Consider the following 26,405-nt stretch of genomic DNA (forward strand, 5'->3'; position numbering starts at 1 on the left):
TGCGTCTTGCAGAATACTCTTAAGACTTTCACTTTTCTCTACAAGTACATTGACAGCAGACGAAGGTGACTCAAGATTTGCATCGTGGGGTTGTGTGGTAATCTCCAAGCAGATCCTACAATGGCACAAGATAGTACCAAACTGGCCAAGGAGTATAGTTAGCCAAGAGGTGCCCATTTGCCATGTAATTGCATTACGGCTTTCAAAAGTAGCAAAACACACTCTTAAGCCGGCTTCACTCCTCTGCCAGCTTTTGATACTATCTTATGCTACCATAGGATCTGCTTGGAGATTAGTTGTGTGGCACAATCGGTGGGGTGTTCGATTTATAACCCAGAGGTTCTGGGTTCGAATCCGTTGATGTGTCACTGATCATGGACCAAGAGGTAACAATCTTCTTAATAATATGTTTTCCCGGTAGTGAAAACATTGTTTTGCTGTTAATGTTTTCATTTCTTCTTCTTCTTCTTCTGTCAAAAGCCAGAAGGATATTATTTGTATTATGAATATGAGCACTACTACATGTTAACACACTAGTGTTATTTTTTCAAGTAAAAGAAATACTAGTATGTAACCAAGTGATAAGTGTTTCTGGAGTTTTTTGTGCCTTGAATTTTGAAGCATTTGAACACTTTGCAGTCCATTTTCATTGAAGAAAGTATTGTAAACTAGCCTGGGTCTGGGCTATTGTTGTATACTACATTGTATACATTGAGGTTCACAAAGAAATCTTGCATGTGAATGAGATTAGCGGAATTTTCCCACCACCCCTTTAACTTAGTTAGCATTTCTTCCATCGACTGTGGCGTAGTTAAATAGGAAAGAACAAGAAACTGCCACGAGTACAGGATTAGTTTCATTGTTGTCTAAGAAGGTGCCGAAAAACTCTTTCTTTGCTTGGACGGTTACCTGTTTTTTAAAACTTTATATGGTAAGTCCCCATTTCTATATTTTTGGCAGCATTTTTTGGTACTGTAAATTATATGTTATGCATGTTTGTCATATTAATGTTGATGAGACGAAAGTTGAAATGATTTGATTTGATTTGGGCCCCTCTAGCAGCTTGTTACGGTACTTTAGTGGTTCTGATATTTTGCTGTACTAGTATGATTTTAAACAATACCAAGACTCTTGGCAAGAGATACAGATGTGTACTGATTGATTAAGACCGTTACTTGTAATAAAGCCAGCCACCGTTGCATGTCATATTCATAGGTCTGTTATATATTGTGTCATTGACTTTAGTATGTTCCTGAATATTGAGTTATCGTAAAATACTGGTACCTTTTCATTAGATACTCTAGATTTCAAACATTACGCAAGATGGGGACTTACTGTAAATGTATTGAAGTTCTTGGGGATTTAATTTCGCGGTAGCGGGGAAATAGGACTTTTTGCGGTGGTTTAAGTTTGCTGGAGCACCATGCACTGTAGTCTGTCATTGCCATGGAAAGATATTCGCGGTGGTTTTAAGTTCGCGGTGAAGCGGCCACCGCAAAAACAGCGAACCGAAAAGTTTCTGCATTTACAGTAGTTTCTCTGAGCGTAGTGACAATAATTACAGTTCTGTGCTCGATTGCAAGATTGGGACCTAGATAAATAAAGGAGTAGGAACTGGTTTGGTGTAATATTAACAGTCACTGTAGCATGTCCCCAATGTAATACAATTATGTGGTATCTCATTGATTTACAGATCATGTACAAACTTTCTTGTTTCTCTGAGCGTCATGACAATAATTACAGTCCTCTGCTATCAGTCTTAGTTATAAGGGGTAGAAACTGGTTTGGAGTAATATTAACAGTCACTGTAGCATGTCCCCAATGTAATACAACTATGTAGTATCTCATTGATTTACAGATCATGTACAAACTTTCTTGTTTCTCTGAGCGTCGTGACAATAATTACAGTTCTGTGCTATCAGTCTCCACCAACTATAAGGGGTACAAACTGGTTTGGCGTAATATTAACAGTCACTGTAGCATGTCCCCAATGTAATACAATTATGTGGTGTCTCATTGATTTACAGATCATGTACAAACTTTCTTGTTTCTCTGAGCGTCGTGACAATAATTACAGCTCCGTGCTATCAGTCCCCAGCACACATCCCTGTGCCTAATCTCGCCACACATCATTACAACTTCCTGTGCACCATTGTGGTCTGTAGTTATGCCGTGTAGCGATGATTTGTAGCGATGTGTTCCGGGCATGTATTATCAGGCACGTACATGACTGTGAAAGAGTCGGCTCCAGGCGACGTGCATGTGGTTACTGAAGTGTGACTTATCCCACTTTATGTTGTCTGCACAGACTGGAGTGTTGTCCTCGGATATGCCAACAAATGCTGGGTATTTAGTTTACTTTAGTTTAGAGCTCAGAAAGAGTGGAAAAGGAAATATGGATTTGAAGCAACTTTTCTACGTAACGTACGAGTTAGGTTGAAATTCTGCAGGCATTAGAATTAACATTGAAGTTTGAGTTATGCCCAGTTTATGTTGTCTGTACTAAAGTTTGGGACAGTGTTATCCACAGGTATGCAGACAAATGCTGGATTTTTAGTTTACTTTAGTTTAGAGCTCAGAAAGGAGAGGAAAAGGAAATATGAATTTAAACCAACTTTCAGGATTCCTACATACACTACAGGTTATATTCGATAAGGTTGAAATTTTGGATTGTTGAGCAGAAAGGAATTGTGCAGGCATGTGTATGAGTCATCTTCAGTTTATGTTAGCCGGCGGGTAGCGACCATCGGGAGTGGACTAAAGCATGTAAGGCTGGACTCCAGGCTATAGCTAGTTTATGTTGTCTGAACAGAATGGACTGTGTTATCCACAGACCACAGACATGCATACAGGTGCTATAGAATGCTATTCACACTGCGCAATCATTGGATCATCCTTCATGAGTTATGGGGAAGTGCCGAAGTCGCGTTGCAAGGCCAGATACCCGCAAATCTGCTTCATAAAATTGATTTTGGGGGGAACGAAACATCGTTGCGGATGTTTTCAAGAACTGAGCAGTCTGGATTGAGTGGATATGCATCTTTCTTTTCCTTGTACAGTGTTGGGATGACGTCATTGCGATTAATCCAATTACAGTGCATTGTGAATAGCTATAGGCTTTGCTTTACAAAGGAAGGTTGCATTGGGGGGTCCTGACAATACTGAAAAACCCCACTGAACAGTGAGTCTGAACAAAACAGACAAGTGGCCAGTTTGGGTTTACAGAGGGACATAGAACTGGAGAGTGGATATTGTGTGAAAATGAGGAAAAGAACCAAACTGTCATTATTTTCACACAATCTCAATGTTCTAGGACAGTTTGCAGTGCAGTTAACAATTGATGAAAGAACATAGGAAGGGCAAATGTGTAATACCATTAAGAAAAATAAAAGCATTGGCCTGTAAAAAGTTGTTCTATCAGTGTGAGTATCACTCATTCACTTCTTCCTAAAGATGCAAGCGCAAGCACTGGGGGATGTAATCATAATCCATTGATGCTCTCTATAGTGCAGGGTATCCGTACATGTGATCTGGAAAAGATTAACAAGTGCAAAAAACCTGGCATCAAAACTGAATAGAGTAAATGTTTGCATTGTTGACCTTGACACTCACATGAGACATCCATTTTGGTTTTTACCTTGAACTTCAAAGAAAACTTGTGGTGCAATTTTCTCACAAGGGGGCACCATCCACCCCCTGTGATCTTTTTTGATGTGCTCTTTCTGAAGACAGATGAAGGCTGTCCTGATATAAATGGGCTTTTGTAAATGTTTGTCCTTGAAGTTAAAAGAAAAATTGTAGAACAATTGTCTCACAAGGTTGCAAAAGCCACCCCCTGTGAAGTGTGATCTTTTCTGATATGTTCCATGAAGATAGATGAAGTCTGTGCTGATGTGAATGGGCTGTCTTAAATTTTTGTCCTTGAAGTTGAAAGAAAAATTGTATTACAATTGTCACAAGCCAGCCCCCTGTGATCTTAACTGATAATGTTCCTTGAAGAAGATGAAATCTGTCCTGATATGAATGGGCTTTTAAAAATTTTTGTCCTTGAACTTCAAAGAAAACTTGTAGACTAAGTGCAATTTTGTCACAAGGGGGCACAATCCACCCCCTGTGATCTTTACTGATATGTTCCATTAAGATAGATGAAGTCTGTCCTGATATAAATGGGCTTTTTAAAAATGTTTGTCCTTGAAGTTGAAAGAAAAATTGTATGACAGTTTTCTTACAAGTGGGCACAAGCCAGCCCCTGTGAAGTGTGATCTTTTCTGATATGTTCCTAGAAGATAGGTGAAGTCTGTCCTGATATAAATGGGCTTTTTAAACTTTTGTCCTTGAACTTAAAAAGAAGAATTGTAGGACAATTTTCTCACAAGGGGCCAAACCAGTTCCTGTGATCTTTCCTGATATGTTCCTAGAAGATAGATGGTGTCTGTCCCTGTATAAATTTGAAACAGAACAGATCCAGGTGAGAGATATTACTGACTACCCCGACATAACCAAAACCAGGGGGACTCGAAGGTAATTAGGACATGAAAGATTTAGGCCATCCAACATTTTTTTACATATGGCCTTTTTCGGTCAATATTGACCATGGTCCATGGTAAAACCGATATCAGCCCTACAGTGTCGGCTGTGGCTAAACAGTACGATACAAGACTGACAATCTCTGCCACATAGGGCTCATCTGTAGGCTGACTCAAGTTTATTGCAGAGTTCTTTTTGCAGGATCCTCTTTTCTTCTGCCATGCGCATCAGTCTGGTTTCCCCTGATTTAAAGCTGGCAGTGTGTATCTCCAGCTGGATCTGTTATCTGCCTAACCACATAAAGGATCAATTATGTTCACAATTGGACTGCTATATACTCTAAGGCACGATCTACACACAGTTTTTCCAGATATCGGCGAGCCTACAACCTCTCGCCGACAGCTTTTTTTCAGCGTCTAGATGGAACTACTATATCGCCATTACGATATCGGGAAAATTTCTCCCGAAAGGTCCGGACCATTCGTACAATACCTTACCGATAGCTTAGCCGGGGTCCCCGACAGCTTGGCGCGCGTGTAGATGCTTCCCGACTTCAGGAAGGCTCATTAGCATACATGTATAACGCCATTTGGAAAATCTAGCAATATGTTTATGACTGCAAGCGCCATGGGTGTCCGGCCCCCTACGTTCTAGATCCCTCCCGACATCTCCACAGATATCGGTAAAAACTGTGTGTAGATTGGGCCTAAGACTGTTGTATATCATGTTTAACTACTTACATGCTTTATTGTTTTATTGCCTCTTCTAAATCTTCTCATAATGAACTGACTACCCAAACATAACGACGCCCATGATTGACTCTGAAGGATCCAGGTCAACGTAAACCCCTACTGGGTCAATCAAGGGTCATCATTGGAGCTGTGTCACACACTTTTATGTTTTTCTGCTTTTGATTAATACTCTCGAAAAACTTTTATCGACCTCTTCAGTGCATTATTATTTTGCACTGTTTTGTTATGGCTTAAACTACATTTTATTGTCCTCTTTTTTGCGACAATATTTTCTCTTGAAAAAAAAAAAAGATTCTCAATCCAATGATTATTATTCACAGTCCTGTGCAGTTTCTGTAAGGAAAGTAGGCTCAGGCATAGAGGTAGTCTGTGTAAGGCAAACTCCGCTGTCCAGCGCTGATTGGCCCCTTCATGGGAGCAACAATGTAGGACGGGCCAATAAGAACCACGATTATTTCAGGCTAGCAAAGAAGTAAGAAAACTCATTAGGTGAAATTGATGGATTGGTGGGGTAATTTAGAAGGCAGAATGACCTAAGGACCATTCTTTGTGACTCAATGAGAGCAATTTTCCTGAAGATTCAATCATTCAATCAGTGGTTATAATCTTCACAGCCCTGTCCAATATCTTTAAAAGTTTAAAGGAAATTAGGTGAAATTGATGGATTGATGGGTAATTTAGAAGGCAGAATGACCTAAAGCTGATTTCGTTGAGAGTTATTTTCTATGTAGGATTTAACGTTAGTTCACCTTTATCCATGGGATAACCTATATCTGCTATATTAAAAACAGAGTACATTTGTATTCAGGAATATCGACAGGAAAGTCGACAGAAGTTGCAATATCTTGCAAATAACTGCAATATTTTGAAATCTAAAACCACAGTCCGTTGAATTGATGTTCCTAAATAGCCTGTTTTTAAAAACAACGGCGATAGGTTACCCCACGGATAAAGGTGAACTAGTGTTAGAGCCTAGCCTTATTGGTGATTGAAGTTCATAAAGTCATTAGGGATTAACTCCAGTAAGTCAGTTGACCCCTAGATGTGGTGTGTTTACAGTCCAACCCTCCCCCACCATCAACCAAAGCTCCTGGGCATTTTTCTGCCCTCCAGGCCAGCTGGACTTGTTTAACAGGGAACACAACTCCATTGTTGGCACAATGTGGGATCCACATGGCCTCACCAAACTGATTTCAGACCCTGTAGAACATAGAACCAAATCTGTGCATTACTTACTGGTGGGTTAAGTCAAGTAAGTTGTCTTCAGATGCACATTTCTAAGAAGCAGAGACTGGAAAATATCACATGTTTGCTGTAGGCCATTGCAGTAGTACTTGCTCAATACTAGTAGCAGCCTGTCTTTCAAGGTGAGTATCGTAAAGCTGATTTCTGCCCCTTAGCCTGGATGCACCTACAGATTTAGGGGGGGGGGGGGGGGGGCTTTAGATTCTAAAAAGTTCCCCCTCCCCCTTACTCCTTACAAAAACTGCTATTCTAGGGATTTGCTGTCAGCTACTGTCTTAAGTTGTCTTCTTCTCCTAGGAAAGTAAACCTTGGATGTGGTTAAGGAGTATGAAAAATGGGGGTATTGTTTTTGGTCAATAACTCAATTGGCGTGTCTTTGTTTGTGTGTTTGTGTCTCTGGATATTTGTTGGATTGTAATAATATTTGGTTTTTAGATAGGGATGTGAACACGAAGGTCAAGGTCGATAGTGGGCTGCCAGGTGTGTGACCTTGTTTGGTTACTGTTATCGGACATTTCCTCCATATTTTGATGGCCTGGGTAGTGACAGCATGTTCTGCTGATGATAGCCATTTCATATAATATTGATTTGAGCCTGCTCAGCTTGGCTAGGCTGTCATCACTGCTGAGAAAGCAGACCTCGGAAAAGGTTGAGCGATGAGCGTACTGTACAACTAAATAATGAGATACTCTTCATATCTTGACTGTCAGGATATGTGTCAGCATCAGCAAGATACAGTACCGACTACGTTTATGGTCCGGTCTGAACGCGGTTTAATCGCGTGCAAAAGTCGTGCAAGTCGCGATTACATCTCGTGTAAATCGCGATTAAAACTCGTGCAATTCTCGGGTAAAACGCGATTAGATATGCATGTACCCGCGTCTGATATGCATGAAATCACGTCTAACCGCGTTTAGATGATCAATGAATAGATTTCAGACACGCCTCTTCTTTTCATAAACATTTTCTAGACACGCCCGTGCCGTCCAAAGTTCGGGGTTTGGCAGAAATCGGCTTCTTTTCATATGCAGACCCCCGCGCGGAGGGCGGAGAACGTATCACGCCCAATTTCCCAATTTGTTTCTGAACTAACGCATAACCTCGCAGTCTAGAACGCACCCGCGCCGCTCCCAACCACGATATTTCTAGAAGATTTGCTGCAATTTTGAGGAACCGACTGTTCCGCACATGTTTAAATCTGATACGTGAAAATTAAAGAAAAACAAATAAATTTCCACAAAAGTGTGTTTTTCTTAAGCAGAATATGGCAAAGTATGCTTTTACTACTTTTACTGGACCCCGATCTTTCGGCGCTGCCGTGGCTAGCGCCAGGGTCACGTACCGGAACAAATCATTCCGAAGATTTGCTACAATTTTGAGAAACCGACTGTTCCGCACATGTTTAAATTTGATACGTGAAAATTAAAGAATAAGAAATAAATTTCCACAAAGGTGTCTTTTTCTTAAGCAGAATATATGGCAAAGTATGCTTTTACTGGACTCGATCTTTCGGCGCTGCCGTGGCTAGCGCCAGGGTCACGTACCGGAACAAATCATTCCGAAGATACAAAATGTATGGTGCGACCTCGCACCCGCACCGCTACCTAACCTACCACGTTCTTTCTCGGAAGATTTGCTACAATTTTGAGGAACCGACTGTGTAGTGCAAGTTTGAATCTTATACGTACATGACAAGAAAACATCAAATAAATTGTTTTTTTCCCAAGAATGGCAAGATGTGTTTTTCTAAATCAGAAAACATGGAGTAAATTCTGCTTCTGTCTGACCATGCGTGACGAGGACGGCCCGCTACCGCGGCCAGTGTCAGGACCACCCGAAGAAAACCTACCGACTCTATGTTGAATTATTTGTGTCCTATTTCTGTTGTTGCATTATTTGTACGCTGGTGTAGTGATATCAAATTCGCCCACACTACACGATACTTGCCACTGTAAATAGCTACAATAGTCTGTGTTTGCATTTCTTATCTATCGATGAAAGTGAAGACAAGTTAATCATGTTCCGAACTGATAGGTAAGTACACTAGTCTTTCAGTTTCAGAATGAACAACAAGGAATGTCCAGTGCGACCAGTGTAGTCGTACAAAATCCTGGCGGTCTCACTACCAAGTAAACAGGCTTCGACCGTCAGATACTACATGTAAGTATCTACATCCGAACTTCAAGCGCCGCCCCGCCTCCGGTGGAACGTGACCTGTTTATAAATATTCCAACCTTCCTAAAGTTCGCCACGGCGCGACTACTAGCATATCATATTACATTTAGACGTGTACACGGTTTGTGTGGGGTCCAGAACGTGGGACAGGTTGTGGAAGATTGGGTTATTTGAGCGCAAATATGAAACTTATATCGTTGCGATAAAATCAACAGCTGTTTTGATTGTTTAGTGTGTGTAAGTACACGATTGACGTAAGTGTTACGGTGCTGGTAAACTTGTAGAAAAATTACATTGTAAACCTCCAGAATTTGGTCTGGTCTGGTCTCACGTGCTGCTCAGTTTGATTGACACATGCACGGTAAGGAGCGGCTTCTTTGAAAGTACGTTCCTACAGAAGAAGGCCACGATGACTGTTGCAATATTCTGCGTTTATTTTCTACTCCGATCTAGCCCCGTGTTTAATATGTGGTTATTTTTTCTTGGTTTATCCAAGGGGGTTTTATCAACCTACTTGATTTATCTAACTTTGTTTTATTTGTATTATTGACAATTTCTAGAGCAGATCTAGACTAATTAAAATACTTCGTAGACTGCACACGCAGCGGTAGCGTACGTCATGTTTGAACTTTGTGGCAATGTCGCAGGGGTGGATGATCTATAAATTCTGTATTCCAAATTCTATAATTCATTTCCCAACTGGTTCATATTAAAGGAGCCACGACCAATGAATTAAGAATGTTTTTAAATGTTTAAGTGTATAAAATTTCTTTATCAATTAAAGTTTGTACACGGACATATTCATATTCACGGACAACTTACCGTTTTTCCAACATTCGGAACAGATGATGACGATCCGACTGGTGTAGAAGCTGCCGAATGATGATCGATAACATCGGTAGTAAACTTACCTTTCATGTTCCAAAGGCAATGATATATCGTGTTTACCTATTTCATTGGTCAAATCCCTCTTCGTAGTATCCCGACCAGCTAAATTTATATATCTATATGTTGCTGAAAAACAACCGTAAACGTATAGGCCCTTTTAGTAAAAGAGTGAACCTCTTTGAACAGCGCATAACAGTTGTAGATAAACTGACTAAAAACATGTTCATTTTAGAAACGTAAACTACTAGTAGTAGAAGTAATGTTAGTAACGCTAACGCAACTTTTAACTGAATCAATGACAGGTTAGAAAAACTTGATCACATACTCAACAAGAAAACCAATAACTGATGAAGAAATTTTCGGCAAAATAACAATTGTCTGTGTCGAACCAAGACGTATGCCCCTTGAATATGGTTGCGTGGGTCCACTGCCCGACGACCAGGAACGTCCAAGGCGGTCAGGAACAGAACAGGTAGGTCTTGTTGGTCGAGTTGCAACCATGACGATCAGCTGTATGTCCAGGAAACCGGCGGATAGAAATCCGAATCCTACTTTCCTAGCCTAGAAAATTAGCTACCGATATCTAACTACATAGTAGAAGTTATGTTAGTTACACCAACACAACATTGTTAGAACAGGTACATGTTTGTTTGAACAGATACGCAGACAAAACACGATTAACAAAAAGATTTAAAAAACACATAAAGTAGAATGTATGCCCTGGAGTATGGTTGCGTCGGTCGACTGCTCGACGACCAGGATCGTACGATGGCTGTGTTCCGACCCAAGAGCTCCGTCAGGAACAGGTAAGTCTTGTTTGTCGAGTTGCAACCATGACGATCAGCAGGCGGATGGAAACCTGAATCCTACTTTCCTAGCCTAGAAAATTAGCTGTCGATGCCGAACCAAGGAGTATCAACGTTCCTAGAAATATTAAGTTATGACCAAACACAATATCCTTTATTCATATTTAAATACATGCAAAACGGTCAATTTATGCGTATAAATACTAGTAGTCCATTCATGTCAGTGTATAGTCTTCAACCCAGCAATTCCGTTTATATTAGATGACGATCATGTTTATGCTGTCAGTCCTTTGTGGGTCCAAAAGATTCGAACTTGTATTATTTTATCATATACCTTCCACGAAAATTAGACGAAAGTAGCCCGCCTAAAAATGTAAATAGGAGACAATTTTTGCCGGCAACCCGCTCGGTTGCCGTTACGACTTTTGTAGTATGCCGTAAAAAAAATACCACCTTCTTCAAGTTGGAAATGATTATCGACAGACTGTTCACAGAATTCTTACTCAGCGATGTGAGAATGATCGATGCCGGAAAAGTCCCTCCGATGTTTTGCAAAATTATCTATGCCTTGCGGACGACGCTGGCCGAGCAGTAACGTGTTAAATTTTATCAAAGAATGCACATTTCGTGATAAATGATTTTTAAAAACACAACAACGCGTTAGTTCTACGCTTCTTCTTGTTGTTACCACTTTGTCAGCGCCGCTTCTGGCTGTGATTGGAGGGAAGTTGATTGGATTTATCTCATAATCAGGCAGGGCTACTTCAGAGGGCTACCGCCGGAGCTGTCGCCATGGTAACCGCACGTCCAGCTGCATTTCCCACGCGCGTCTAGTTCTTCCCAACTCTCTGCTGTCACGTACAGTACAGCTTGTACACATAATTTTCGGTGGAATGTAACGCCGTATTTTACGGGGAAATGTGGCGAATCGAACTTGTATCTCTTTTTGCTGGCCTTCCACTAAAATTATACGAAGATAACCCGCCAAAAACTGTAAGTAGGAGACTATATTCGCCGACAACCCGCTTGTTTCGACGGTTGACATCATCGTCTTCCCTTTGAGGCTTACGAAAAAGCTTAGCCGTGAAGACTATTTTCTTTTGCGTAGTTCGGGTTGCTTTCTGGATTCATCATTGACATTTATTTTATATCAGAAAATATCTATCGGGAGACTGTTTTCTTATCACAATTTCCATACCCAGCGTTGTGAACATGATCGCTGTTGGCAATTTTCCTCCGATGTTTTGCAAATCCGTACCCTTTGGACGGTGTTGGATGACGAGCAGTAACGTGTACACGCCTGTTCAAATTTATCGAGAAATGCACATTTCGTGATAAATAAAAAAGCAACAACACAACACCAGCAAAATGAAAAGTTACTAATCAAGATATAGTATAGAAATTTAACTCAGTCTGAGCAATCGGTACCAGGAGAGAATGTCGATATATTAATTTGCTGACTGTGAACTTCTTTTACGATCTTAGCTAAAAAGCGTCAGCGGTCCTAGGACAATATTGCCGACACCCGCGGCGCTGTCCAGCCCCTGTATTATTCACCAATTATCAACAAATACGTGAAATTGACGACTTACAAGTATCATGCAAATTTACAAAAGTAAACACTGCTCATTAACGAACAAAATATTTCGTGAGTGAAATGCCCGACCAAGGGGCGGGGCAGTCGGAACAAAGCCTTTTGTTTTGAGTCGGCGGGGTGCCAGGAGTAAACGCGTTTACAGACGACACGAGATTTTTAATTAGATAGCTACAGCTCATTAGCGCACGCGATTCAATCGCGATCAAATCGCGACTTGCACGACTTTTAATCGCGATTTGCACGACTTTTAATCGAGATTAAATCGCGTGTAAACCGCGTGGGACCGGACCATAAACGTAGTCGGTACTGTATATTGAATTTAGCCATTTCATATTGCCCATGAAGCAGACATGCAAAGTATACAGGCCTTGGCTTATGAGAGACTAGACTTTGGAAAAGGCCAAGCGTATTGTTTGGTGTTGTCAGTTGGAACAACTGATGTTCTTCATATTTTCTGATTCTGACTGTCAGGATATGTGTCAGCATCAGCAAGATATATTGAATTTAGCCATTTCATATTGCCCATGAAGCAGACGTTGCAAAGCATACTTAGTCCAGTCCTTGCCTAAACTATCTTCACTTGTTACTGAGAGTATACCTTGGAAAAGATTGAGCGAATTGTTTGTTGTTGTCAGTTGAAACAACTGAGATGTTCTTCATAGTTTCTAATTTTGACTGTCAGGATATGTGACAGTATCAGCAATTGCAAGATATATTGAATTTAGCCATTTCATTTTGCCCTTGGAGCAGACAGCCAACTCAGTACAGTCCTTGACTAAGCTGTCTTCACTTCTGAGAGAGTAGACCTTGGAAAAGGTTGAGGGTATTGTTTGGTGTTGAAACAACTGAGGTATTTTTCATATTTTGACTGCCAAGGTCAGTGTCAGTATATTGTACTTTAAGCCTTTTCATTATTGACCCTAGAGCAGACACTCCACTCCTTGGCTAAACTGTCTTCACTTCTGACTCATTCTGTCTCAGAGAGTAGACTTTGGAAAAGGTCGAGCATATTGAGCTATTCTTCATATTTTGACTGTCAATGTCAGTGTCAGCATATTGTATTGATCTAAGCCATTTCATATTTCCCTTGCAATTGAAGCAACAGTCAACTCCTTGGCTGGCTTCACTTTTAGGAAACAAGACCTTGGAAAAGGTCGACCGTACTGTTGTCAGTTGAAACAGCTTCATATTTTGCCTGTCTGGCTGCAGTGTCTAGGAATGGCATGGGTGGTCAAGTTTGATTGTACTGTAACAGGCAACCAAAGCGGTATCTGCTCGTCCCAGGGCAGTAGAACTAGAATTTGCAAAGTTAATTTTCTGGGCACTTTCTTACGTTCTAAGATGAATGAACCCTACCCCATTCCATACCGACATTCGGGGAGCGAAAGTTCGATGTCACTGTGTCACGAGAACTGAACATGCCAAATGGGCTTGGCTGCCTGGGTTTGGTGCGATAGGCCGCGTTTTCGAATCCCGGTAGCGAGCTTGGGATAAAAACTGTTCTACTCGCCTCTAGTGTTTCACTGGTTCCCACACCGGCCCTAGGCCTGTCGCTGGTTCGAATCCCGGGAGCGAGCTTGGGGTAAAAACTGTTCTACTCGCCTCTAGTGTTTCACTGGTTCCCACACCGGCCCTGTCGCGGGTTCGAATCCCGGGAGGGAGCTTGGGGTAAAAACTGTTCTACTCGCCTCTAGTGTTTCAGTACACCTTCCTCCATATTGTAATTTATTAGTTAGCCATACAAATAACTGTGTTACAGTATATGCATTGGGTTTGTGTATTTCTGCTGTATGCCTTTGTGGCCATGCTGTGACATATTTTACTTCTTGTATAATGTATGAAACTGTGAAGTATGAACTGTATTATACATAAGCACTCTGAAAGTCTTTATATTAGTGTAATTGGGTGATACAGGTTTGATAATATGACAATAATTGGGTAATGGCTTTTCTTTCACTAGCGTGGTGCAGCAATTGCTTTGTTTAGCAGTAATGGAAGCATTTTTTTATTTCTTTTATTGAAAGGCCAATGGCATAAGTAAGAAGTGGCCATTCCAATGAAGTCATTTGTTTTTCATGATAAGGCAAAAATAACTCTAGGCAACAAATGATACCAACGACTATGTTATAGGGCTGAAAGTCTGTGCTATTCCGATACAGGTTTAAGAATGTATTTACCTACCAACTAGGTAATGTTCTTTTCGTTCACTAGGGTAATTAGAAATAGGTGCATTTTTAATGTTTTTTTTCGTGGATGGTACATTTTGTATAATTAAAAAGTGGGTACTAGTATGCCAATAAAATTGCTTGTCTCTCGGACAAAATAACCCTTTTACATGTTGTATCAAATCATTGAGCTAAGATACCAACAGTTTTCATAACACTGATATCGACAAATTAAGGTTGCACTCTCCAAGTTCTTGTTGTAGTTTGTAGGTCCTGATCTTTTGCGTACGACCATTTGCCGATCCCCTGTATTCTTTGCTGGGTGAAAGGTCGTGTTGAAAGAAAGCTCGTTGGCCCATTGATATGTTAAATGTGGTGTGACCCTCTGGCTAACAGATACACAGGGCTGTATGGCATGTGTTTGTACAGGACTGGATGTGTTGAAAATTAGACTCCTGTTAAAGCCTCAAGTGTTTATTTTTGTTTGTGGTTGGTTTGTTGAATCTGACAGTCACAGAAAGGAGTGTACTTTTGATTTTGAAACACTTGCTGTTCTAGTTTGCCCAAAAAGGTAGTTGTTTTATCCACCAACTTCTCAGTTATATATTCTTGTATTTGACTTTATAAATGTTTGTGCGAACATGTGTAAAAACTTATATATGATTGAATAATGTTTGTACCGGGTACTTGTACAATGTATGTCAAAGACTTTTTGGTATTCGCTTTCGGCTAGATACATTTGTATTGTCAGTTTGTGTTTATACTTGTTAGATTGATAGCCATATCTTTATAGTTCAGCGCTTGAAGGTAAACAATAAGATCTTACCTTATTGGTATACCTGCAATATCTAACTCAGCTGTTCTTGTTTCTTCTGCAAACACAGAAACAACGACGGAGCCACGATGTGCAATACAACGCCATAAACGACAACGAAATGCTGCCATGAGCGACGTAAAGAACTGGTGACTAATTACAAAAGTCTTGAAGCTGCTGCCATTGAATACCTCACGGACATATATACACTGCGGTATAGTAAGTAACTAAATAATGACCACATACAGACATCACAAGGCTGCTAACGGAATCTCTGGCCACCACCAACCAGCCAACCGGAAAACCTCCAGCTCAAGCGACGAATACTCGCACAAAAAGGAGAAGAGAGAAGCCCCAGAATGGGACCGTTTCCTCCCCGTCCCGAAACTGTCCATAGAGAGGGCGTCGGTGACCGTATGTTTGCTTGCGCTCCTGTGTTTCTGGAGATCGTGGGACGGGGAGTTTCTGTTCGACGACTCGGAGGCGATTGTGAACAACAAGGACCTGTTGGCGGAGACGCCGGTGTGGGAGCTGTTTCAGCACGACTTCTGGGGGAAGAACCTGGCCAGCAAGACTAGCCACAAGTCCTACAGGCCGCTCACGGTGCTCACATTCAGGTCAGGATGTTTCTTTGTTCTTGTACTTGTCCTTATATGGCTCGGTCACATAGTTGGTGCGATTGTCCTACCATCGCTAACTTGGGGCATTTTTTTAGGACAGCCATGCATATGTGTCCTACCATGTTCAGCTGTCTTGCTGCACAAAATGCTCTCTTGAATCCTTGTGGGTGCTTGGCCCTGTCACTGCCTCCTTAGAAATCCTTTACAAAATCGTACGACGATCGTATGACCTGCATGTGACCACACCCTTACTCAGATTGCAAAATAAAATAGTTTATCTATCAGGGGTGTTCAAAACTGTCTTGTCACACGATAGTCATATTGTCAGTCACGTGAGAATTCAAAGACAAGATCTACTGTGTTGTAAAAGAGACAGAGTGCGTCTCGAAAGTTACCCAAGCAGGAAACTCTGTTGGCCAAAATTGTTTCTTTCAATATTTCAATATAATATGAAAAGCTTTGAAAATAAACCACTAAGTTAAAATATTTAGTCAGACTTCTGGGGGAAGAACTTGGCCAGCAAGACAAGCCACAAGTCCTACAGGCCCAGTGCTGTCTCCAGCGTGAAATTTATTTCCGTCCCTATCACTTGGGGGGGGGATCGGGCCGAGCTCGCCAAACTAGGGGGGTCCGGGGGCATGCTCCCCCGGGAAAATTTGAAAATTTAAACCCCCTAAAACGCTATTTCACGTATTTTCAGAGGCAAAATTTCATTTTGCAAAGTAGGACTACCGACACCCCACGATCTCGAAACAAAAGGCTTTGTTCCGACTGCCCCGGCCCTTGGTCGGGCATTTCGCTGACGAAATATTTTGTGCGTTAAGCAGTGTTGCGTTTACGCTCTGAACTTTGCATGGTACTTGTTTGTCGTCATTTTCACGTATTTGTTGATAATTTGTGGATAGTTTGGGGGCTGGATAACGCCGCGGGCCGAGGTCCATTGTCATTGACGCATTTTAGCTTGTAAGATAATCGTAAGATCGTAAAGGAAGTTTACATCACAAATTATATCACCTACCTATGTTGTCATGGTACTGATTGCTCAGTTAAGTTTCTATACTATATATTGCTTAATAACTCTTCATTTTGCTGGTGCTGTGTTACTGTTTCTTTAACCATGAATAAATATGCATTTCTCGATAAAATTGAACACCTTACTGCTCGTCGTCCAGCACCGTCCAAAGGGTACATATTTTCAGAAGATCGGTGGAGAATTGCCAACAGCGATCATGTTCACAGCGCTGGGTAAGAATACTGTCGCGGACTACTTCCGCATCATTTTCCGCAAAATATACAAGTTCGATATCTGATATTTTCCCGTGAAAATAGGGTTACATTCCGCCGAAAATTATGTATGTAAGCTGTAATAGCAGCGAGTTGGAAAATGTGGCAAGACATGTCGTTACCATGGTAGCAGGTCCGGCGGCAGCATTTCTGAAGTAGCGCCTGCGACAGGGCGTGCGTGATAATTCTACAAATCCAATCAACTTCCCACCAATCACAGGCAGCAGCGGCGTGGACAAAGCGGTAACACCATGTCAATCACGAAGAAGCGCGGCACTTTACGAACGCGGCGCTGCGAACTCGGTCCCAAATCCAAGCACAGACGTGCGTTTGAAGATAAATGGCGCAAGAATCGGCCGTGGCTTCGTCACATCGTAGACGTAGACGGTGAGAATATGGTGTTTACCGTCTGTTTACAGTTTGAACCTCGGGAAAACGTCCTTTGTTGTAGAACTATGGAGATCACCAGTGTGACGGTTTACTGTGGCCTCCAACAAACACACGAAGGCCGAGTAAAGAAAGATAATTTCTGAACCGGCGTGTCAGGTTCATAATGAATTGCAGTTTCCCGTTAATGTTGATTTTAAAACGTACAAGGGCCGGGTGATTCCGATCGGCATTGCAAAAAAAGGCTTTTACAATACGGAAACAAATTGGGCGGGATGCGTTCTCCGCCCACCGCCCGGGCGGCCTGCAATATGAAAAGAAGCCGATTTCTGCCAAATCCTGAACTTTCGCCAATAGGCGTGTCTGGAAAATGTTTATGAAAAGAACAGGCGTTAGACCGCGTGTTCGCCACATCATCTGTTCGAGAGTCATGCATCCACCGGTCCCAGTAGTTTATGTTTGGACATTGGTGCTAGTTGACATTGGGACTTTATCCTAAACTTGCTAAAGAGCCACAACTGTGGTAAGGCACAGTGGTAAGGTAAGATAACGCCGCAGCCCCGCATTCTTTTGCGCCACGTGAATAGCACGCTTTCGCGATCTCTGATGTCCACACATCTCCTTGTGTCGGGGCCGCGTTTATCTCGCAGCTTGGAACGTGGGGGCGTCGTGAAGGAAAAGGCAAAAGTCGATTAAATTTGAAGTCGGAAGCCTATTTTAGTTATTGAATCTGCCATTTTTAGCTTACGAAACTGCATTTTCATGTCATGAAATTAAGATTTTTTGGGACGGAGTGGGTGAATTTTTTTTCCGTCCCAACAAGTAAATTTCCGTCCAGGGACGGAGGGACGGGTCCTGGAGACAGCACTGTACAGGCCGCTCACGGTGCTCACATTCAGGTCAGGATGCTTCTTTTGTCTATTTCATAAAAAATGAAATGCAACCACATCTTTAGGGGGGCCCCAAGCCTTTTTCTGTAGAGCGTAATCGGTGGTTTTAATCGTAGTCTACACAAGACCTACAGGCCGCTCACAGTACTTATGTTCAGGTCAGGACACTTCTGTTATCCATTTGATAAAAAATGAAGTGCAACCACATCCTTAAAAGTTAGATAGAGACCTTGGGTAGAATCTCAGGGCTATTTGTGCACGGTGCACTTGTGAACGGCATTGTATTAGATTCATATTATTAGTAGAAACAGGTAATGCCACAGGCAATGGTCTACTGTAAGTACTTTGTCGACCAAGGGGCCTTCTGATTAGTCCGTGGTGCCTGACTTGACTTATGGCTATATGATAATTACCAATCAGCTTCATGTTGACCAAACACAGACACACCTCACAGTTTAGCCTAACAGGTTTTGAAGCCCCAAATTACTGGCCAGCCCCAAATTGCTGTGATTTGAGCAAATTAGAGCACGCTAACGCACAATCATGGTAATTTCACTAAGTGGCTAGCCTGGATTTGGCAAATCGAATTGGGATTCGTCTTTTGCCTGGGTGAATCCTGAATTGTGAATCCTGGTGTGAAAATGGCCTAAATCACAGATCAGAAAAAGTAAGACTTGTCTGAAAGTTAGACATCAAGGTAAAGTTATTAAAAAGCAATTCAATCCGTACAACTTGTTACGAAAGTTTATTTTAGTAACACTGAAGAGGAGTGATGGCTGTTTGAGAGATTGAAGATCAGAGTAGAAAGTATTTCCGATTCCAAGTCCAATCCTACAATTGAAAAGGTCCCCGTGCTGTCTTCCCAGACAACGCTAATTGGCCATCTTCTCACAGTCTTCAGCCCACCTTACAAACTGCTGTCCAATTAATCAGGACCACTTTCTCCTCATTAAGCCCCAGGGGGGCTGAAGTAATTGAGGAGTATCTGTAATGAGGGAAAACAGGTGACATAATTGGCAGTTAGAATTGCCCAGTGTGTGGTGATAGTGTCCCTTGTGGTCTGGCCCAGTTTTCACTTTCTTCTGTTCAAGGTTCTTGTTATGCAGACTCCATGCGGAGGAATAAATCTTCTAATATTGACTGTGTCCCTTGTGGTCTTATAGCCTGGGTATTATGTGATTTAGATTGCAGGGGCTCTCATACTTGTTCCCTCAAAAAGATATGAGAAAGTGAGTCTAGCATGGCAGTTCTGGGTGAAGATCAGAGAAAGTATTTCCGATTCTAAGTCCAATCCTACAATTCAAGGTCCCAGTGCTCTCTTCCCTCCCTCCTGAACACCCTACGAGAGCCCTGCTAGACTTCGATCCCAAGCAGGCTGGATGGCGGCGACCACGGGGGGCGCCTCGCACCCGCTGGATGGACGTTGTGACCAGAGACCTCCGCAGCATCAACATCACACCCCAGTAGGCGCAGCTAGCAGCATTGAGTAGAGGGCGGTGGAGAACTCTAGTGCACGCAGTCGGCTCTACGCACCATGTGCAAGAGGATGAGTGAGTGAGTGAGTGAGTGCTCTCTTCCCAGACAAGTGGTAAAGTAGATGGGAAAGTACTAAATTAAAGGAGATAGTTTTCCCTTCTTCAAGTTCTTGCTATGTCAGTCCTCTAATTTCAATGACTTACAATTGGCAGCATCTTAAGATTTAGCTTTTAAGTGATTGACTGATTTCCTTGTCGCATTCTTGTAATAGAATATACAAAACGCAGACCTCTGAGGCTCAGATGATGCACAGTACCTGCCGATAATGTCCCCTGTGCTCTGACCTAGTCCTCCCTTCTCTTTTCTCTGTCCTACTGAAATGATATCCACTCTAATGGAAGTTGACAACAGCTGAAAGATTCAGGATTTCCTGCCTTTTGATGTGATTGATTTCCTTGTTGTTACATAGAAAATGTAGACTCCTGAGGATGTTCAATACCTTCTCATGTCCCTTGTGCTTTGACCTAGTTCTCCCCTTCTGCTTGACCTGTTACCCCCAAGAAACTCATTACAGTGTCTTTGAGAAGCCACAAGCCTTTCTTAGGAAAAGTAACCATCTGTGCTACTGAGAAAATACCTGCATTTAAGGCTTTATGGTAACTTGGGGTATTTTAAGCTCAGGATGTCATGTCAAGCCTTGGCCTCTGTTTTCAAACTGCCACAAGTGAAGAACTTACACACTTATATGTGAGTGACGTGATTGACCAAATTCCTAGGGACATTACAGATTCATACTTTAGAATCTTTCCTCTGTATAGCCTTAGGACCATCTCCATAGTGACTGCTGGCTCAAATCTTTCGCTTTCTACTGGCCACGGATCCACGGATTTGCTGGCTATCTATGGTTTGAGCGAAAACGAAAGGATTGAGCCAGCGGTCACTATGGAGGATGGTAAGATCTATTTGCCCATTTTGAATTGGGTTATAACAAAATCTAAAAAGAAGGAAAACTAGACAAGAGATGTTTTTCACTGTTTTAATTTTTTTTGTCAACATTTCAAGAGAAATGTCATTACATTTCAAGAGACTGTCATTACAAGAGAAAAAGGAAAGAAACAGGGATGTGTCAAGCTACCCACGACAGGTTACTTGTCCCCTGAGCTCCCACCAACTAAGGCCCACTTCAAACAGACAACACTTATATAGTCGTGCGACTGTTATTGACTATTCGTTGTGGGCAACGGTTGTCTTTAGACATGCGTTCAGAGTATTGCGGGACACCCGCGGCGCAGGATTCCACTGCGGTGCGTGCGTGCGTGACCCACAGTGACCTCTTGCTTGCAAATTAAAAATGGCGGGAGAATTCTTCATTTTCGTCATGCAGCAGATTACTATTCTTTTGCTTGCAAACAAACATTGTCCCCAACAAAGAATGACACAGAGACGGGAAAATCTGGAATTAAACCCGGCGTTCGTGGCCACCGGTGGTATTACAGATTACTACTAGTATCATGAAGGATGTAGCCACTGGTGGCGGGACATTGCGCTGGAACAGGCAGTTTCTGATGACAAAAATACGTTTCCATTACTGACTGCATGTATATTTACGGAGAAAAATGCCCTTTCAAATAGAAAAAAAACATGCTGCAGGCTTATTTGCATATGATCCAGTCCCGTCGCCGGCGACGATTTTTCTTTAGACATGTGAGGAATAGTCGCAGACCCCCCGCTGAAGGGTCGCGCGACTGGGTCCGAGGTGGTCGCACGATGATTCCATAAAAACCCTCGCACGACTATTTTGATCCTCTTTAGACAGCCTAAAAATATCGTCGCCGGCAACGTTGTCTACAACAACAGTCGCACGACTATGAAAGTGTTGTCTGTCTAAAGTCGGCCTAACCCACTCCTGCCAACTTGACTCCTGTCCCTTGCCATCAGTCTTGCCTGCCCCTGTTTTCCTATAAAGAGTCCTGGCAGGCGTATAGATCAGTCCTGGGGTCTGTGAAGGATGTCAGCCATGAAATCAAGTTTGTGTGGTGTGAGCTGGGACCCTCACACCCAGCTGGCCAGGCTGATTACTTATCCCACAGGACCGATGGACTGGACAGGACCTTGTACCCCGGTATTCCTCATTGGGAGGGTCTACATGGGGGGATCCCATAGCTGGGACTCTCGGCACCCAACTGGTCAGGCTGATTACTTATCCCACAGGACCAATGGACTGGACAGGACCTTATACCCCAGTATTTCTCATTGGGAGGGTCTACATGGGGGGATCCCAGAGCTGGGACCCTCACATCCAACTGGCCAAGCTGATTACTTATCCCACAGGACCAATGGACTGGACAGGACCTTGTACCCCAGTATTCCTCATTGGGAGGGTCTACATGGGGGGATGCCAGAGCTGGAACTCTCAGACCCAACTGGCCAAGCTGATTACTTATCCCACAGGACCGATGGACTGGACAGGACCTTATAGCACAGTAATACTCACTGGGAGGGTCTGTATGGGGGGATCCCAGAGCTGGTACCCTCACACACAACTGGCCATGATGATTACTTATCCCACAGGACCGATGGACTGGACAGGACCTTATAGCACAGTATTCCTCATTGGGTGGGTCTGTATGGGGGAATCCCAGAGCTGGGACCCTCACACCCAACTGGCCATGATGATTACTTATCCCACAGGACCGATGGACTGGACAGGACCTTACACCCCAGTATTCCTCATTGGGAAGGTCTACATGGGGGGATCCCAGAGCTGGGACCCTCACACCCAACTGGCTAGGCTGATTACTTTAATATCCCACAGGACCAATGGACTGGACAGGACCTTGTACCCCAGTATTCCTCACTGGGACTTGCTATCAATGTGAGGGTCTGTATGGGGGGATCCCAGAGCTGGGACCCTCACACCCAACTGGTCAGGCTGATTACTTATCCCACAGGACTGATGGACTGGACAGGACCTTACACCCCAGTATTCCTCATTGGGAGGGTCTACATGGGGGGATCCCAGAGCTTGGACCCTCACACCCAACTGGCTAGGCTGATTACTTTAATATCCCACAGGACCAATGGACTGGACAGGACCTTATACCCCAGTATTCCTCATTGGGAGGGTCTACATGGGGGGATCCCAGAGCTGGGACCCTCACACCCAACTGGCCAAGCTGATTACTTATCCCACAGGACTGATGGACTGGACAGGACCTACCTTGGGGGCCAGCCGGGATTGGGCAGCTAGGACAGTTCATTCAGTGCCCCAAGACAGTCAGGCCCACTGATCTCCTATTAGTGCTCCAGTGAGTTTGTGCCAGAGGAGGTCCACCTGCCCTTTTCCACCAGACGGAAAATGGGGGGATCCAGAAACAGTGGACTGGACAGGACCTTATACCCTGTCATTCCTCAAGTTGGGACTTCAATCGTACAACTGTAAGTCTACATGAGGGTCTGATAGGGGGATCCCAGAAACGGTGGACTGGATAGAGGACTAGTCTTGTGCCTCAGTAAACTTCACTGTGACTTGCTGTCAATCCTAAGTCTACAAGAGGATCTGTGGATATGGAGTGATATGGGAGCCACAACAAACTAAATAGGATAGCATAGCATCTCTCTCTTCATGTTGACATTGACAGCTTCCCCTTTGTCAGCATGAAAGCTCATCTGTCATTCTGTGTTGGTACAATCCATGTTCAACTGAAAAAGCAATATGCTTTCCTCGAATTTCAATCGCTCAAGCATCAACCTTCCTCATGTTCATGAGTGATGTGAGTCAATGACTCGGAAATGAAAGTTACAAATTTCTTCAATGTACTTTCTTTGCTGAAAAATTCGAAAATAAAAAAAATGGGAAAATTTGTAGAGTAGAGTCCTTCGGTTAGTCAGGAATCTCGCTCCAGTTGAAGCTGCTCCTCTCTTCAGTCAGCATACTGACATATTGGGTTTATGTGGTTTGTCCAGAGCTCTGTAGTTATAATCATCGGGTATATTTTGCCAGCCAGTAGGTACCCAAAGTACGAGTAATGTGGCTGTTTAATGTGGTCGAGGCACCTCCTCGAGCACGGGACCCCGTTTTACGTCCCTCCCGGAAGACGATTTCGTGGAAAGCTTTGTGAGGCTACAGCAATCGGGACGTCCTTGGTTGGTCCCCCATCCAAGAACTGTTCGGACTGTCGCGTTGCTTAACTTCCGAGATCGACGGATCGGATGCACCAATGCCCCACGTGGCCGTAGCTCAGTTATACATGACGGGATGATTTTCCATAACTTTGTATAACCTTATACAGTTCACTTCTCTCTTCGCTATGCAATAATATCATCACAATACGCCTCCCTGTCCGCGTGATCTCCCTCATGCAGAACTAGTCCACAAATCAAATCGGTGTCACCTTATATGACCCCTACACCCAACTGACCATGCTGATTGCAAATCCCCCATGACCATTCCTCATGGGGACTTAGGCCTGATGGATTTAGGAGTCCTGTCAAGAAGAAAATTAAGGCTCCTCCAGGATTTGTGTCTTGTCTCAGGTATTACCATTACTCTAGACATAGGGACCCTTATAACAGAATCATCAGTTTGGAATTTTACGGAGACACTGGCAATTGTGAAGATGTTACAGCTAATATCAACTTTCATAATTCTTTTGGGTACCCTATTACTATCACTCTACAAATTAATGCTTAAAGATGTTGTTTTCAAACCCTTCTCAAGTCTTTTCCTCTAGGATTTGTGTCTTGTCTCAGGTATTACCATTAGTCTTGGAGACAGGGACCCTTGTAACAGAATCATCATTTGGGAATTTAAGGGAGACACAGGCAATTCTGTCAAGAAGAAAATTAAGGCTCCTCAAGGATTTGTGTCTTGTCTCAGGTATTACCATTAGTGTAGAGACAGGGATTCTTATAATGTCAGAATCATCATTTTGGATTTTTACAGAGACACTGGCAATTCTGTCAAGAAGAAAATTAAGGCTCCTCCAGGATTTCAGTCTTGTCTCAGGTATTACCATTAGTGTAGAGACAGGGATTCTTATAATGTCAGAATCATCATTTTGGATTTTTACAGAGACACTGGCAATTGTGAAGATACTGGCAATAGATTGTGAAGACATTACAGCTAAAATCAACTCTCATAATTCTTCAGAGTACCTTTAGTTATTACTATCACTATACAAAAATAAGGCTTTTCCAGGATTTGTGTCTTGTCTCGTTTCAGGTATTACCATTAGTCGGGAAACAGGTACCCTCGTAACAGAATCATCTTTTGGGAATTTAAGGGAGACACTGGCAATTCTGTCAAGAAGAAAATTAAGGCTCCTCAAGGATTTGTGTCTTGTCTCAGGTGTTACCATTAGTCTGAAGACAGGGACCCTTGTAACAGAATTACATTTTGGATTTTTAGGGAGACACTGACAATTCTGTCAAGAAGAAAATGAAGGCTCCTTCAGGATTTGTGTCTTGTCTCAGGTATTATCATTAGTAGGGTTCAGGGACCCTTGGAACAGAATCATCATTTTGGATTTTTAGGGAGACACTGGCAATTGTGAAGACGTTACAGGTGACATCAACTCTATTTATACTTAAATTTCTTCTGGGTACCTTTATTTACTATCACTCTACAAATTAAGGCTCCTCCAGGACTTGTGTCTTGTCTCACATATTACCATTAGTCTGGAGGAAGGGACCCTTGTAATGTCAGAATCATCATTTTGGATTTTTACGGAGACACTGTTCTGTCAAGAAGAAAATTAAGGCTCTTCTAGGATTTGTGTCTTGTCTCAGGTATTACCATTAGTCTTGGGACAGGGACACTTGTAAAGGAATCATCATTTTGGATTTGTATGAAGAGTCAGACACATGATGTAACAGGTAACATCAACTCTCATAATTCTTCAGGATACTGTTTTACTGTCACTCTACAACTTAAGGCTCCTTCAAGATTTGTGTCTTGTCTCAGGTATTATCATTAGTCTGGAGACTGGGACACTTGTAATGTCAGAGTCATCATTTTGGATTTTTACGGAGACACTGGCAATTGTGAGGACATTACAGCTAAAATCAACTCTCATAATTCTTCTGAGTAGTAATTCTTCTGGGTCTTATTACTATCACTCTACATTAAAAGGATGCTCTGGGATTTGTGTCTTGTCTCAGGTATTACTATTAGGTATTACCTGGAGACAGGGGCCCCTATAATGTCAGAATCATCATTTTGGATTTTTATGGAGACTCTGGCAATTGTGAAGGCGTTACAGGTAATATCAACAGTCTCTCATAATTCTTCTGGATAGCCTGTTACTGTCACGGCTACTTCAGGATTTGTGTCTTGTCTCAGGTATTATCATAGTAGTCTGGAGACAGGGACCCTTGTAACAGAATCATCAGTTGGGATTTTTTGGGAGACACTGGCAATTCTGTCAAGAAGAAAATTAAGGCTCCTCAAGGATTTGTGTCTTGTCTCAGGTATTACCATTAGTCTGGAGACAGAGACTCTTATAACAGAATCATCATTTTGGATTTTTATGGGAGACACCAGCAATTGTGAAGACGTTACAGCTAACATCAACAGTTACTCGCATATTCCTCTGGGTACCCTATTACTGTCACTCTACAAAAATGGCATTATCAAGCCCTTTTCCTCTAGGGTAGGATTTCTGTCTTGTCTTGTGTGACAGATATTACCATTACTTTAGTCTGGAGACAGGGATCCTTGTAATGTCAGAATCATCATTTTGGATTTTTATGGGGACACTGGCAATATATTGTGAAGA

The 26,405-nt window shown here is 42.6% G+C and overlaps 1 protein-coding gene across 1 annotated transcript in view; it reads left to right on the forward strand.

Annotated features, from left to right (window-relative positions):
- Positions 1 to 26,405, forward strand: part of LOC118428048 (protein O-mannosyl-transferase TMTC4-like) — a 98,986-nt gene that overhangs the window by 17,504 nt on the left and 55,077 nt on the right. The window contains exon 2 of the mRNA XM_035838011.1: positions 15,040 to 15,586. Coding sequence (XP_035693904.1) covers positions 15,204 to 15,586 — 383 coding nt within the window. The 5' untranslated portion in view covers positions 15,040 to 15,203. The remainder of the gene's footprint in view (positions 1 to 15,039; positions 15,587 to 26,405) is intronic.

This window comes from Branchiostoma floridae, chromosome 12 (assembly GCF_000003815.2).
Source record: "Branchiostoma floridae strain S238N-H82 chromosome 12, Bfl_VNyyK, whole genome shotgun sequence".
Taxonomy (NCBI): Eukaryota; Metazoa; Chordata; class Leptocardii; order Amphioxiformes; family Branchiostomatidae; genus Branchiostoma; species Branchiostoma floridae.